This window comes from Gekko japonicus, unplaced genomic scaffold (assembly GCF_001447785.1).
Source record: "Gekko japonicus isolate JY-2015 unplaced genomic scaffold, Gekko_japonicus_V1.1 scaffold43, whole genome shotgun sequence".
Taxonomy (NCBI): Eukaryota; Metazoa; Chordata; class Lepidosauria; order Squamata; family Gekkonidae; genus Gekko; species Gekko japonicus.
The window spans coordinates 444,658-457,987 of record NW_015173123.1 but is presented as its reverse complement, the minus strand read 5'-3'; the positions used below and the strand labels follow the sequence as shown (position 1 = coordinate 457,987).

Genomic DNA, 13,330 nt, shown 5'->3' with positions numbered 1-13,330 from the left:
CTGGCTCTCAGCATTGGCAGGAAGAGGCAGCATGTGCAGCCCCCAATTTGTCCTGGCCCGACTGAGGGCTGCTTGTAGCAGGTCTTAGCCGCCAGGGAGCAGGCCCTGGCTGCCTGCCCATCCACTGGGAAAGAAAAATAAAAATAAAAAAAACCCCTCCACTTTCAAAGTGAGGGAGGGACGCGGGGGATGCCAAGCCTTGTGGGAGAGGGCTCCGAGAGCCACATGTGGCTTGTGAGCCGCAGTTTGGCAACACCTGCTCTAGGCTGATCCTGCATTGAGCAGAGGGGGTTGGACTAGATGGCCTGTGACAGAGGGGGTTGGACTCTTATGACTCTGTGATTCTAGTATACACCATGAAATGGCCTTTTGCAAGCAATTTAAAAGAGAGCTTAAACAAATGACAGTGGAAATTGGTAGTTAGCATTCGTAGTTTAGTAGTATTCTAAATATCTGAGCCACAACAGTTGATCAGATATTTGGAATAATTTACATCTGTGTCAAAGAAGGACTGTGTAAAGCCACTTTGAGCTGTATTATACAGAGGAACATTGAGCACGGACAATTTGGTTTACAAGAACACTTTAAATATTTGTACATTTTGTATTGGAATGTGTTTTGTAATTTGTACCATAATATAAATGATTAATAATAATTATTGAATAGATTACATAATAATATCATGGTTGTTTACTTACATGACTATTATAAGGGGCTCTCAGGGTTGATGTGAGGGTTAAATGGAGGAGTGGAGAACAATATATGCTGCTTTGAGTCCTCATTGGGGAGAAAGGCAGAGTATAAATGGAGGAAATAAAATAAAACTAGCAGTCACTGCTTCTGGAAATATCCTCACCTTTTGAGGGGGATGTCCTCGACTCCACACACCTGGACAATCACTTAAGTGTGCAGAAATATCTCTGTTACCTATTGGTGCAGGGATGTGTGTGACTAGCTGAAGGCCATCCAGCAAACTTCCACGGCAGAGTGGGGTTCAAAACTGGATCCCCCCGATCCTATTCCAACATACTAACTTCTGCCCCATGCTGGTTCTGAAGACTGGTGGGGAAAGGGTGAAAATGGGTGTGAGAGCTAACAGCATCTTGGAGGAGATCTGGCACAGGGGGAAACTTTGCTAAGGAATTATCTCTCCCCCTCCCCACTGCTTCTAGCATTGTTTGCAGGTCTCCACTTTTGAAGTCTAACCCTGAACTATCATACCTCATCTAATATCTGTTCTGAAAGATCTACACAGGCTTCGTGTATATTTCCAGGCTCAATTTAAGTTGCTGATTTTGACTTAATAAAGTATTTCATGACCGGAGAGTGCCCCTCTTGCTGTCTCCTGTGCATAACGTACATTCCTCTCAGTAGAACAAAGTTTGAGTCCAGGGGCACCTTTAAGACCAACAAAGTTTAAATCTGCATATATTTATTTATTTATTTGATTTTTATTTATTTATTTGATTTTTATCCCGCCCTCCCGCCGTGTGCACATGAAGGCTTATACCCAGATTTAAACTGGTGCCACTATACTCAAACTTTGTTCTGTTGCTTCAGACCAACACGGCTACGCACCTGAATCTGTTTCTCTCAGTGGTTACTTTGAGAAGTTCCTTCAGTTTGGGTGGTGGATGCCTTCTTGGCCCATTCATGAATGGCTTTCTGCAGTGCTCTGGAATGGGTTTTCGTTGGCTCTCTTTGCTGTTTGTTTTGAGGAAGGACAGTAATACAGTTGGGTTTATGAAGCACATTTGAATGCCTTGTAAATTTTGTTGTGTGTTGGGGTGGTGTAACTGTTGATTGTCCTCATTTTTATAGGTTTTATGGACTTTTGTCTTTGATAGATTACATATTGAATATTGCCTTGAATCTCAGAGATTACCTATAAATAAATAAGTGAATATTGTCCTCTGTAGATCAAGTATCAGTAGTGCCTTATCTTCTTGAGGTCCAGTTTTCGTCTTCTCCCCACTCCCCTTTCAGTTGTCCAGTCTGTGTTTACTGTTGTGTCTCTAAAGTAGGGATTTCTAGTGTGTTCCAAGTAATCAAATCATCTTTCCTGTTTGTTTTTTAGGTACTCTCTGCTCTCGACATACTCCAACCACCACACATTGACTACTTTGAAGAAATGTATCCTAAATGTTAAACAAGCAGCCTTATTTGAGATTGGTATGATTGACTCCATGCTACAGACGTTGGGTGCTGGCTTTGAATTTCTAATCCTTCAGCCCTTTTGGCAACTGGGAAGGTGGCAGGTAGAACAACTGTCATAGCCCATATGGCAAACTGTTTGGCGGAAGGGAGAACATGGATCTTTGTCATTAGCTGTAGAAGAGCAGACTCAATAAATTCTGAGACACGGGTGAGGCATTAAGCTTGCTTTCTGGAAATGTGTACGAAAGCATCCAGAAAATGGCAGTAGATTAAATCAGCTCCTCCTTACAGCAAGCTTTTGGTGGTCTGATGCCTTTCAGTGGGGAAGTAAAATGGGGGGCTACCCACAGGCGGGAAAGGATTTCTGCATATGCAGGGGATGTTTCATAACTTTTAAAGAAGAAGCTATCTCAAAAACCCAGATAAGGACTGAACATGCTCATTACCATCCAGGAGCCATGGGATGCGGAGGACGGTTAAGCATCAGTTAAACAGAGTAGGGTAGAAATACAAAACAATTGGGGAAATAATGCTTGAGCCCCCTACAGAATCATCTTGGAGAGGGTTTTTGGCTGGACGGTGGAATTCCCTAACAGCTTATCACTTGGGGTTTATTGCACGTCCTCCATTTGTACTTTGAAATGTGGAGAAGGGCCTGGAATTATTACCAGTATTTCTAGGGAGACAAACTCAAGGCCTCATAATGTGGATTATTTGCTTTGTAACATGCTTTGCACAACCTATTGTTATGTAAGGTTAGGTAGACTTGACATGAGGGGATGGATAGTTGCTTTGTGTGGTAACTAGTTACCTCAGACTGATTTTTGTAGTGTTTAAGAAGAGACCCAGTGAAATTTAATTTCATTTGACAATGCAGGTCAATATTTGTCTCAGTATGTATTGCATACTACCACACGTCCTGCAAACACACATATCTGTCTTGTGGTTTGTGTATGTACTCCATATGCATACTCAGTAACCAGTGACAATTGTGTTTTTATAAAAGTGCACTTTATTAAAAGCAGAACTAACTAATTTTGCTATGTTTCTAATTATTTGTGAACAGTTTTACCATTCCTAACTGTTCTCATTTGAGGAGAGGACGACATCCTGACATTTGAGTATTCCTTCTCCCACAACCCTTGGAGCCCTGACCTCTTTAATCTTTCTGCATAGGGAAAGTGTTCCATCCCCGTAATTGTTTTAGTTGCCCTTTTCTGCACTTTTCCCAATGCCCTTTTCTGCACTTTTCCTAATCTTTTTTGAGGTGCAGAGACCAGAACTGTACACAGTATTCCAAATGAGAACGCACCGTCGATTTATATAGGGGTATTACGATACTGGCTGATTTGTTTTTGTGGCGGAATGCACCTGCTCTCTTGCCTGCAGGCCCTATTCCGCCCTGCCTTCCAAGGTTTATCTCAACACCCGGAGAGGCTTTTCTTTCACTCTTGGTTAGCTCGCTGCCACCATTTGACCATTGTAGGGATTACCCACTGGGAGGGTCAGGGCTCCCAGCTTCCCTTCCAAGTTCTGAGGCCTGGCCTCTATGTCTCCCACTGTCCAGCGTCTGGTCACCACGGGGACCGTTTACTGCCTTGCCACACCCCTGGAGGAATAGCCACTTGCCAACTGCCTGCCTTTGCCCTGGCTCTCCTTTTAAAATAGCATGTCTGAGAAGGTGGAAGTCTATCCACAAGAGGACTTGTCTTCTTATCCCATCACTACTGAATTTACTTAGGAGCCTTTGATGAGGAACTTTAGCAAAAGCTTTCTGGAAGTCTAGGTAAACAACTATTGGGTCACCCTTGTCCGTATGTATGTTTACCTCCTCAAAGAACTCTAACAGGGTAGTGAGACGAGATCTTCCCGAGACAAGATCTTCCCTTACAGAGTCTATGCTAAGTCTTCCTCAATAGCTTTTGTTCATCAATGTGCCTACTAATTTAATCTTTAATGATGGAGTCCACGAACTTACGCAATATCAACATTAGACTGACCGGCCTGTAAAAGGTTCTCTGGAACCTTTTGTTTAAAGTTGGGGGTGACATTAGCTACCTTCCAGACCCCAGGAACGTAGGCAGATTTTAATGATAGATTGCATATTGTTGTCAAGAGATCCACAAATTCACATTTGAGTTCTTTCAGAATTCTTAGATGTATGCCATCTGGGCCTAGTGATTTATCAGTTTTTAATTTGTCCATCAGTCGTAGGACCTACTCTCTCATCACCTCAATACAACTCAGGTCGTTCAGCACCCCTCCCGAAATTGGTGGTTCTGGAGTGGGTAGGCACCTCCCGTCTTCCACAGTGAAAACAGAGGCAAAAAATGCATTTAGCTTTTCAACCATTTCCCTAACATCCTTTAGTAATCCTTTTACTTCTTGAAGGGCGGGGTATAAATCCAATCTCTTCTTCTTCTCTTCTTCATCCAAGGGCCCCACTGCCTCTCTGGCTGGTTTTCTGCTACAAATGTATTTGAAGAAATTTTTATTGTTGATCTTTATGTTTTTGAATATGTTCCTCATAGTCCCTTTTTGCCTGTCTGGTCACTGACGTGCATTTTATTTGCCACAGCCCGTGCTCCCTTTTATTTACCTCATTCAGACTAGCCTTCCACCACTTAAATGAATCCTTCTTACATTTTACTGCTTCCATTACTTTGTTAACCACGCAGGTCTTTTTAAATGCCTATTTGTACTTTCCCTAACCTGCAGTGTACATTTTATCTGAGCTTCTGGGATTGTAGTTTTAAATAGTCTCCAAGCTTCCTTGAAGGGATTTGACTCTCCTGACCTTTCCTTTCAGTATCTTCTTCACAAACCCCCCTCTTTTGTGAGAAGTTACCGCTTTAAAACCTAAAAGTGGTTGTTTTGGTCTCTTTGGGCAACTCCCTATTTACATAAATGTTGAACTTAATAACATTATGGCCACTGTTCCCAACCAGTGCTATCACATTTACATTTACCTTGATTTTCAGACCTGATCGCATTGTAAGTACAGCCTCCCTGGATGTTTCCAGTCCTTCCAGATGGTCTGGCTCAGTTGCTTGACTGCTTGGAGACTGAACAGCAAGGACTGCTAGATCTAGGATTCTCTGAGCAGGTAGTGAACACTATGCTGGAAAGCAGAGGACTGTCAACAGAAAGGGTCTATGGTTCCAGTTGGAAGGCCTTCGTCAGATGGTGCTGAAGGAAGCTCAGGGTTCTGACTGAGACAGATGCCCCCACCATTCTTTCCTTCCTACACGATGGACTTGATCAGGGCTTTATGGATAGACAGTGGCCCTGGGCCTCAGTTCTGCCTCCAGTCGAGGGCAGTCCCCTTTCATGCCACTCAACCACCAAATGCTTCCTTAGAGGAGCAAAGCTTTCCAGCTCTCCAGTAGTTCACTGTTTTCCTTCTTGGAGACTTCATGTGGTTCTCCAAGCCATCACCTCTGCCAAACACGTCTTAGAATTGGAAGTTCACCTATAGCTAAAGGCTTTGGCATTTTCCAGAAGGATGTGGTGGCTCTAGATCCTTTGTTCATCCCAAAAGTGAATTCTGTGTTCCGCACGTCTCAGGGGGTGTACCTCCCATCCTTCTGTCCCAATCCATCACACCCCAAGGAGAAGAACTGGATGTGCAAAGAGCCTTATGTATTGACATCCAGCATACGTCTTCTATCGGGAGATCAGATTATCTGTTTATAGCTTGCCATTAGGTAGCCAAGAGCAGAAAGATGTCTAAAGTATCTCTCAGTAGGTGGCTGAAAGACTGCATTATTTTGGCCTACTCTTCTCAAGGGCTTAAACCTCCATAAAGAATCACAGCCCACTCAATCAGGAGTGCAGCCAGCACAGCCGCCTTTCAACCCAATGTATCAGTTTTGGAGATCTGTAGAGCAGCCACCTGGACAGCTATGTCTGCCTTCATATGCTGTCATAAAATGGACGTATATGCAGCAGCTGATGCAGCCTTCAGGTGGCAAGTGCTTCAACAGGTGATGTGAGAGGAACTGAGGCACAGGGCTGCCCATCTTGGGGGAAGCTTTGTAACATTCCAAATGTCAGGATGTCCTCCTCTCTTCAAATGAGAAAGGAACTTTGGACTTACCATGAAGTTTTCTTCTGTTTGAGGTAGAGGAGGACATCCTGGACTCACCCTTATATAAGGGAATTTGATTGCTTTGTAGATAATAGTCCTCTTGTCTCAATTATCTTATACCTTTTCCCCACTGTTACTGCTAACTATTGAATGTTTTTTCTTCTCTGAAATGGGGTTGGCCCTCTGGCCTTATTCCATAGTTGTTTAGTCTTCAGTTAAGTCCTGTTGGCAGCAACAAATGACAGCACACTTTATGGTATTTTATGGGAAGCTCTGGAAGCCTCTGAACTGAAGAAGGAGGTACTCCTCTCATCAGGGGCAGGAAGAAATGACCTAACATCCTGCCTCCAGGGATTGTGGGAGAAAGAGTACCCAAACATCAGGATGTCCTCTCCTCAAACATCAGGATGTCCTCCTCTACCTCAAATAGAAGTAACCTTCATGGTAAGTCCAAAGTTCCTTTCTTAAACATACCAAAATATTGTGGAAAAATAGCAGGCCATTTCAGATTCAGCATCTAAATGTAAGTTATTGTAGAGCAGCTAGGGATCTTATGGCAATCAAATAAGTTGTAATTTTCATGCTTCCAGCAGCATTTGCACTCCTTTGAGCATGGGGCAATCATGTGACACCCATGTTGTGGATTGATTGATTAGACTAGGAAAGCTGGAGTACAAAGTTATCCAAGTGGGAAAATCCAAGTGTTTCTGGAATAAATTTGTGTCCCTGCTTTTTTCCCTACTCATAAAAGGAAATAAATAGTAACTTTTTGTAATTGGGCACCAGACAGCCAGTGACTGTTCTAACAAGGCAACGTGATAAAGCTACTAACTTTTGCTTTTTTGCAAGAAAAGTGCATCACGAATAGGAAATCACCCTGGAAATCTGGGTCAAGGTTTAAAGTGATAAGTTCCTCATCGTTCTTTGAATGCTCTCTTGTGGCTAAAATGAGGATTGTAACTTGCCGTATCTGGTGATATTTACTGGAATTTAAATAATGTACATCATAAAGCTGTGGTTGTGTTTGCACATAATATCCAGTTTTCAGTGTATCACCCTCATGCTTGCTGCTTTGTATTTTACTTCCTCCTTGTACCCATTTTGTTGAAACACATGCTGATTGTATAAGGTACATTTCTCTCCTCCATTAGATTTAAACTTGGAGAATGTTGAAACAATAAAGGTACAACTTGAGTGATTGACTGGTTGATTTGATAGTGGGGGAGAGGGGTTTTTTTGTTTTTGTTTTTAATATAGCCAAAAGCTTTGAAAACTCTTCTGGGAGGTGCTGTTCTAAGAGATCTGAAGCTTCAGGATCCTATATGTACAACAGATCTGCCTTCCCAGGTTTGTCGCTGTCTAATGTATGGAGGTCACATACTCAGATTTAGTTCTTAGCCGTCCAATTAAAAGATTCCTTATCTACGATAACTTGGCCACATGGCAGATAATATGTGGTATAAAGTCTCAGCTATTAAACAAAGGTAGTCATTTATTCTTGAGGTTTTCCTTCATTCAATAACACTTCTAACCATTTGATATTATTTTTGTAAGTTCAAGTAGCACTGATAGAGCCATGGGCTGCGATTTAACTAAGAATTGTTTTTGTTTCCCCTTCATTTAGGGTATTTACCATCTTATGCTTCTAATGATCTTAACAGCTAATCTGTTGCTGTATTTAGAGCTAATTTAAAATATTAGAACAGATAAAAAGATAACTGCAAAATGTCTGGAAAAGGTTTTGCAAGCAGAGCGTTTAAAACAAAATGCAGAAAGGCAGTCCCCAGACTTGTTAACAACAAAACAAATTGTACAAATATAACTCCAGGGCTGCATTCACATGACATTGTGCACTGTACTGACATGACATTGTGCACCATGGCATCTGGTGAGTAGCCCTGTTGGTCTGAAGCAACAGAACAAAGTTTGAGTCCAGTGGCACCTTTGAGACCAACAAAGCTTATACCAAGAATTAAACTTTATTGGTCTTAAGGGTGCTGGCTCAGACTTTGTTCTATGGCACCATACCTGTCATTCACATTTGGATTTTCCTGTGCAAACAAAACAATCTGGGAGGTGAACAATTGCTGCAGTGTGAAAATAGTACAATGTCGAACGATGTGTGAATTCAACCTAGGCCGGTGGTGCAATACTTCACAGGCTTTAAAAGTGGTATAGTTCAAGTGCTAGGTCAAATAGGAAAATCTCTCGGATAGCTTAGGTGCATCCTGTATATTCAACAGGTCTGAGGAACTTGGTCAGTACTGAGGGACAATTCAGAAGTTCATTCTGAGGTGGAGAAGGAGGAAGCTTAACTTGCAGATCTTAGAGGTATGTTGTGTACATAATTTGCATAGTATTAGTGTCTTAAGAACCTTGATTTGCAAATTATAATTCATTGTAGGACCTCATTCTAAAACTGTCATCGCCATATGCTAGCTTGGGGAGGGGGACTTCTGTAGGTTTTTAAAAATAGATTTAGAAGGTGAAAATATGTATCTGGGTTTTTAGCTTCCTTGTGAAGTTTGGCTAGAAATGCTAAATCTTGACAAACTTCTCTGTCACTGTAACCTGTAGAAACATAATGAAAACTGGAATTCTTGGAGAATACCAAGTGCCCATTGGCAATACTAGAGGCACCTTTAGGGGTTGACTGTTTGCATCCTTTATATTATTTCTGAAGAAGCATTAACTACCCAAGGTCAGCAAAAGGTGGTATTCTAAACTCATACTGAGAAATCAGATCCTTTGAAATCAGTAAGATGTACTTCCAGTAAATCTGTTTTAGGATTGACAAGTTTAGTGCTAATGTGGAAATTAATATGACTTGCTGGTTGTATTATTACCTGTTCTGTAATGCTTTGACCCGTAAAATCCTACACTGGGGGAAGGCATGGGTGGGAAATAAAGCCTCATTGCTCAAATTAATTAAAAACTAAGAGGTTGTTCCTTTATAAGCTGATATTGGAGGGGAATATGAGACCTGTATAAGATAAAGACAACAGGGGGAAAATTAGGGAGAGTGAAAAGTATAATCAGAGTTGGACCTTTGGCCTATCTGGCTCAGTATGCCGTATTCTGACTATCAGTGACTCTCTGAGTTCTCAGGCTGAGAAAGGTCTTTTTGAACACTACTCATGCCATAACAGGCACTGTCTTGATACCTTTTGTAGTGTAACAGTTAGGATGTCTTGACTAGTGGGACGACTGTCAAGCTCGGGCCTCATTTGCTATGGGTTTCTTAACTATCAGTCTGTCTTTGGTTCTGTATGCTTATTGTCCTGTTTCATTCCAGCTGGGGGGGGGGAGAGAATGTGAGGGTGTGTGTGTGTGTGGAACTGTTTTGCTGGGAGTCACGCTAAGCTTGTAACTGCGTTTATGCAGGGCCTCCCTTCCATGGGAAGAATGTTTGCTTGTCCTTGAGTACCAGATGCTGCCAGTTAATGTAACCCTATGCTTGCAGGTGTTGGAGGAGGGCTAACAGTGCACAGTAGATTTTGACAGGCTGGATGTATTGTTGTGATTGGACTGGTCATAAGGGGGGGCTGTTTGAATTATGTATAATACGAGAACTGGTGCCAAGGGAGTCAGTTCTGACACAGATTATCTATGCTTGAAATCTCTTTAACTCTAAGTAAACAAATCACTGCCAAGCAGAGGTCATTTCGGGGGGGATCGCGGGGGATCGCAGTTCCCCCGGGTGAGGTACGGGGGGGGGGGCACATTACGAAGCCCCGCCCCCTGCTTCCGGCCGGCTGCCCCGCTTCCAGCCCTCATTCAGCCAGGAGGAGGCAGGAGAAGAGGGAGGATAAGTTGCTTCCTCCCTGCCTCTCCCCACCCCTGCCTGCCCGGGGCCAGGGAGGGCCTTTGCGGGGCTTCCTTGCACTCCCGCCGGCCTTGCAGTTCCACCGCCGGGCCCCTCATGGGGCTCAGCAGTGGAGCTGCAAGGCCGCCGGCGGCGGCCGGGACCGTTGGGGGCGGGGTGTGTGGCCTTATGACACACTTCCAGTGATGTCAGGGGGTGTGTCCTTATGACACACTTCCGGTGATGTCAGGGGTGTGGCATATGCTAATGAGTTATGCTAATGAGTTCCCCTAGCTCTTTTTCTACGAAACGACCCCTGCTGCCAAGAGTGTTGTTGGGAGTGAGTTTCTCCAAGACCTGACAGTGACCTAGGTTCAAATCCTACTCTACCCTAAAGTTCATTGCATGACCTTGGGCCATTCACTCTGTCTGGGCTTCACCTTCCTCACAGGGCTGTTTTGAATATAAAATGGGGAAGGGAGAACAATGCATGGGATTCTTGGAGGAAGAATAGGATAAATTTCCACTAGGTAAGTAGGCATGTCTGAGACATAACATACAGCCTTAGGAGCCCTCTGATCTTGATTTTATACTTCTTGTTTAGAACAAACCATAGTTTGGCATTCTGTTTGTGTATGGAAAATACAGTTTGCACTATTCCTCCAAACCAGGTTTGAAAACCAGATTCAGACCAGGACTGCAAACTGTGGTTTGGAGGGGAAGCTCAAACCGTAATTTAATGGTTCAGAAAGTATGAGTTGGAACCTAAGGGGGGGAGGTGATGGCTTTTTCACAGGTGGGTTACAAGGAGGGTGGAGGAAGAAAAAGGTGATCTGGGAAAGGAAGATCTGGAAGGCTTAATGGTATGGTGTATCATATAGAGAGAGACTGTAAGTTTTCTAACTTTCTAATGTAAAAGGTTGGTTTCTTTAGGGTTAGTTTAGTGATTCAGACAACTGATATATTTTTGTCTCACAGTTTGTTGTTGTAGATCATTATATTTAGGTGTGTCTTAGTATGGCTTTTATTTTTGGTGTTAAAGGTTTTGTTGGAGAAGGCATTGAACTGTGATATGTATGTCACATGCATTGTCACATACACTACTGAGACCTAACAGTTATGTAGATCCAGGTAGGTAGCTGTGTTAGTCTGAAGCAGTAAAACAAAGTTTGAGACTCCAAGTGAAGGGCGGGGTATAAATCCAATCCAATCCAAGTTTGAGTCCAGTGGCACCTTTAGACCAACAGAGTTTTATTCAAGGTATAACCTTTCATGTGCAAGCACACTTCTTCAGATACGGTGAAACAGAATTTCCTCAACCATTACATATAGAAAGAGAGAGAGTGAAGAAGAGATTGGATTTATACCCTGCCCTTCATTACCTGAAGGAGTCTCAGAGCGGTTTACAATCTCCTTCCCCTCCCCCTCCCCACAACAGACACCCTGTGAGCAGTGTTCCCTCTAAGCTGAGTTAGTGTGAGCTAGCTCACAGGTTTTTAGCCTCTGGCTCACACATTTTTGCTTTAGCTCAGGAAGGACAGCTCCAGAGCAAACTAATTCATGCAGCAACCAAATTGCTTGCTCACAACTTTAATGCCAGTAGCTCACAAAGTAGAATTTTTGCTCACAAGACTCCACAGCTTAGAGGGAACAGTGCCTGTGAGGTAGGTGGGGCTGAGAGAGCTCTTTTGAGAACTGCTCATGAGAGAACAGCTGTGAAAGAACTTGTAACTGACCCAAGGTCACACTAGCAGCTGCATGTGGAGGCGTGGGGAATCAAACCCAGTTCTCCCAGATTAGAGTCCACACTCCTAACCACTAACCAAACTGGCTCTCAGGGTGGGGATGTTTAGCTGCCGGGAAGGGCCAATTAGTTTCAAGACAGAGACAGAAACTACATTGGAATTTACCAGTCCTTACATATAGGTGGTGGTGGGGGGGGAAATTATCATACAGATAATTACATTTTAAAAAATTATATTTTAAAAAATAGCCTACCTGGAGAAATAGTGGTCAGGTTTTCAAGAAGACAAACCAGAGATGCTATTTTAAAAGCAACATCAGCAACCCCACTGAAAATGGGAAATGTAACCATCAAAACCTTAAAGGACATTCCATTTGAAATTAGACAAAAGAGAAAAAACTACAAGGACTTAATTTCTTTTCTTCAAACTAATGGGATATCGTACAGATGGGCGATTCTGGAGGGTGTCATCTTTAAGATCAACGATAGAAGAGAGAAGATACTCCACTTTTAAAGCTAAAGAGTTTTTGAGACGTCAGCTGGGGACAGAGGAAGAGTCCAAAGAGGAAGAAACGAAGTCTAGTGACTCTGCTACCTCGGAAGAGGACTCTGCGGCAGAAAAGGGTGCAGGACCTGCCAGAGTGGTATACGATTTCAGGGACAGAAAGCCGAAGTAAAGGCAGAAGGACTTGGAAAATGGCCTTTTGAAGCGAAGAAGATGATCAGAGATTTCTCTCATAACAACTAATAAAATAACATATAAACAGTGAATTGTGTTAAGCAAGAACTCTACAAGTATATTGTGATATTAACATTTATAGTACTAACAATTTTACTAACAGTGAAAAGATCTCCTCCTCTTGGGGTTTTAGTTTAGTGTGGTTTGCTTTCCTTTATCCTTAGTTGTAGTCCCTTCCCTAATATTTCTTTGTAGTTTTTGTAGTATTTGCAAAATAAAAAATATCCCTTTGGGGATTTAAAAAAAAAAAAAAAGCTTATACCCAGAATTAAGCTGTCTTAAAAGTGCCACTGGACTCAAACTTTGTTCTGTTTCTGGATTACTACAAGGTAAAGGATTGAGTATCTTCTGCAAACCAAGATTTAATGAATTAAAACATGCAAGTGTCTTTGCATAACAACTATTTGTTATCACACCCTTACTACAGAGAGCTCAGGGTGGCATACATGGTTCTCCCTTCCCCATTTAATCTTCTAGCCTTTAGCCGGTCAAAAGCCTGTTGGCACTCTGAAGTCCACTGCAATTTACAGCCCAGCTTTTTGTGCTCCGGCCCCTTCCCCTTCGTTTTTAACAAGTTTAGTGGAGTTGGTCACAGATTTCCTGGAGTTGGTCACAGTCTTTGTGAACCTAGCTCACTCCTTTGTTAAAGTTACAGTTTATCTCTTATTTCCTGAGAAAATTGTTTTCTCCTTACATCAGACCAGGGTCCTCCTCAGAGCTAAACCCTCTTTGACACTGGGCAAGAATGAATCTTTTTTAGCTTGAAAGGGAGTTTCTGTACACTATCCCAGTCAC

At 42.6% G+C, this 13,330-nt stretch overlaps 1 protein-coding gene across 2 annotated transcripts in view; it reads left to right on the top strand.

Annotated features, from left to right (window-relative positions):
• NLK (nemo-like kinase) overlaps nt 1-13,330 on the top strand; it is a 202,154-nt gene that overhangs the window by 105,767 nt on the left and 83,057 nt on the right. For both annotated transcript variants that reach the window (XM_015421940.1, XM_015421942.1), the window contains exon 3: nt 2,078-2,133. In XM_015421940.1, the coding sequence (XP_015277426.1) occupies nt 2,078-2,133 (56 nt within the window). The remainder of the gene's footprint in view (nt 1-2,077; nt 2,134-13,330) is intronic.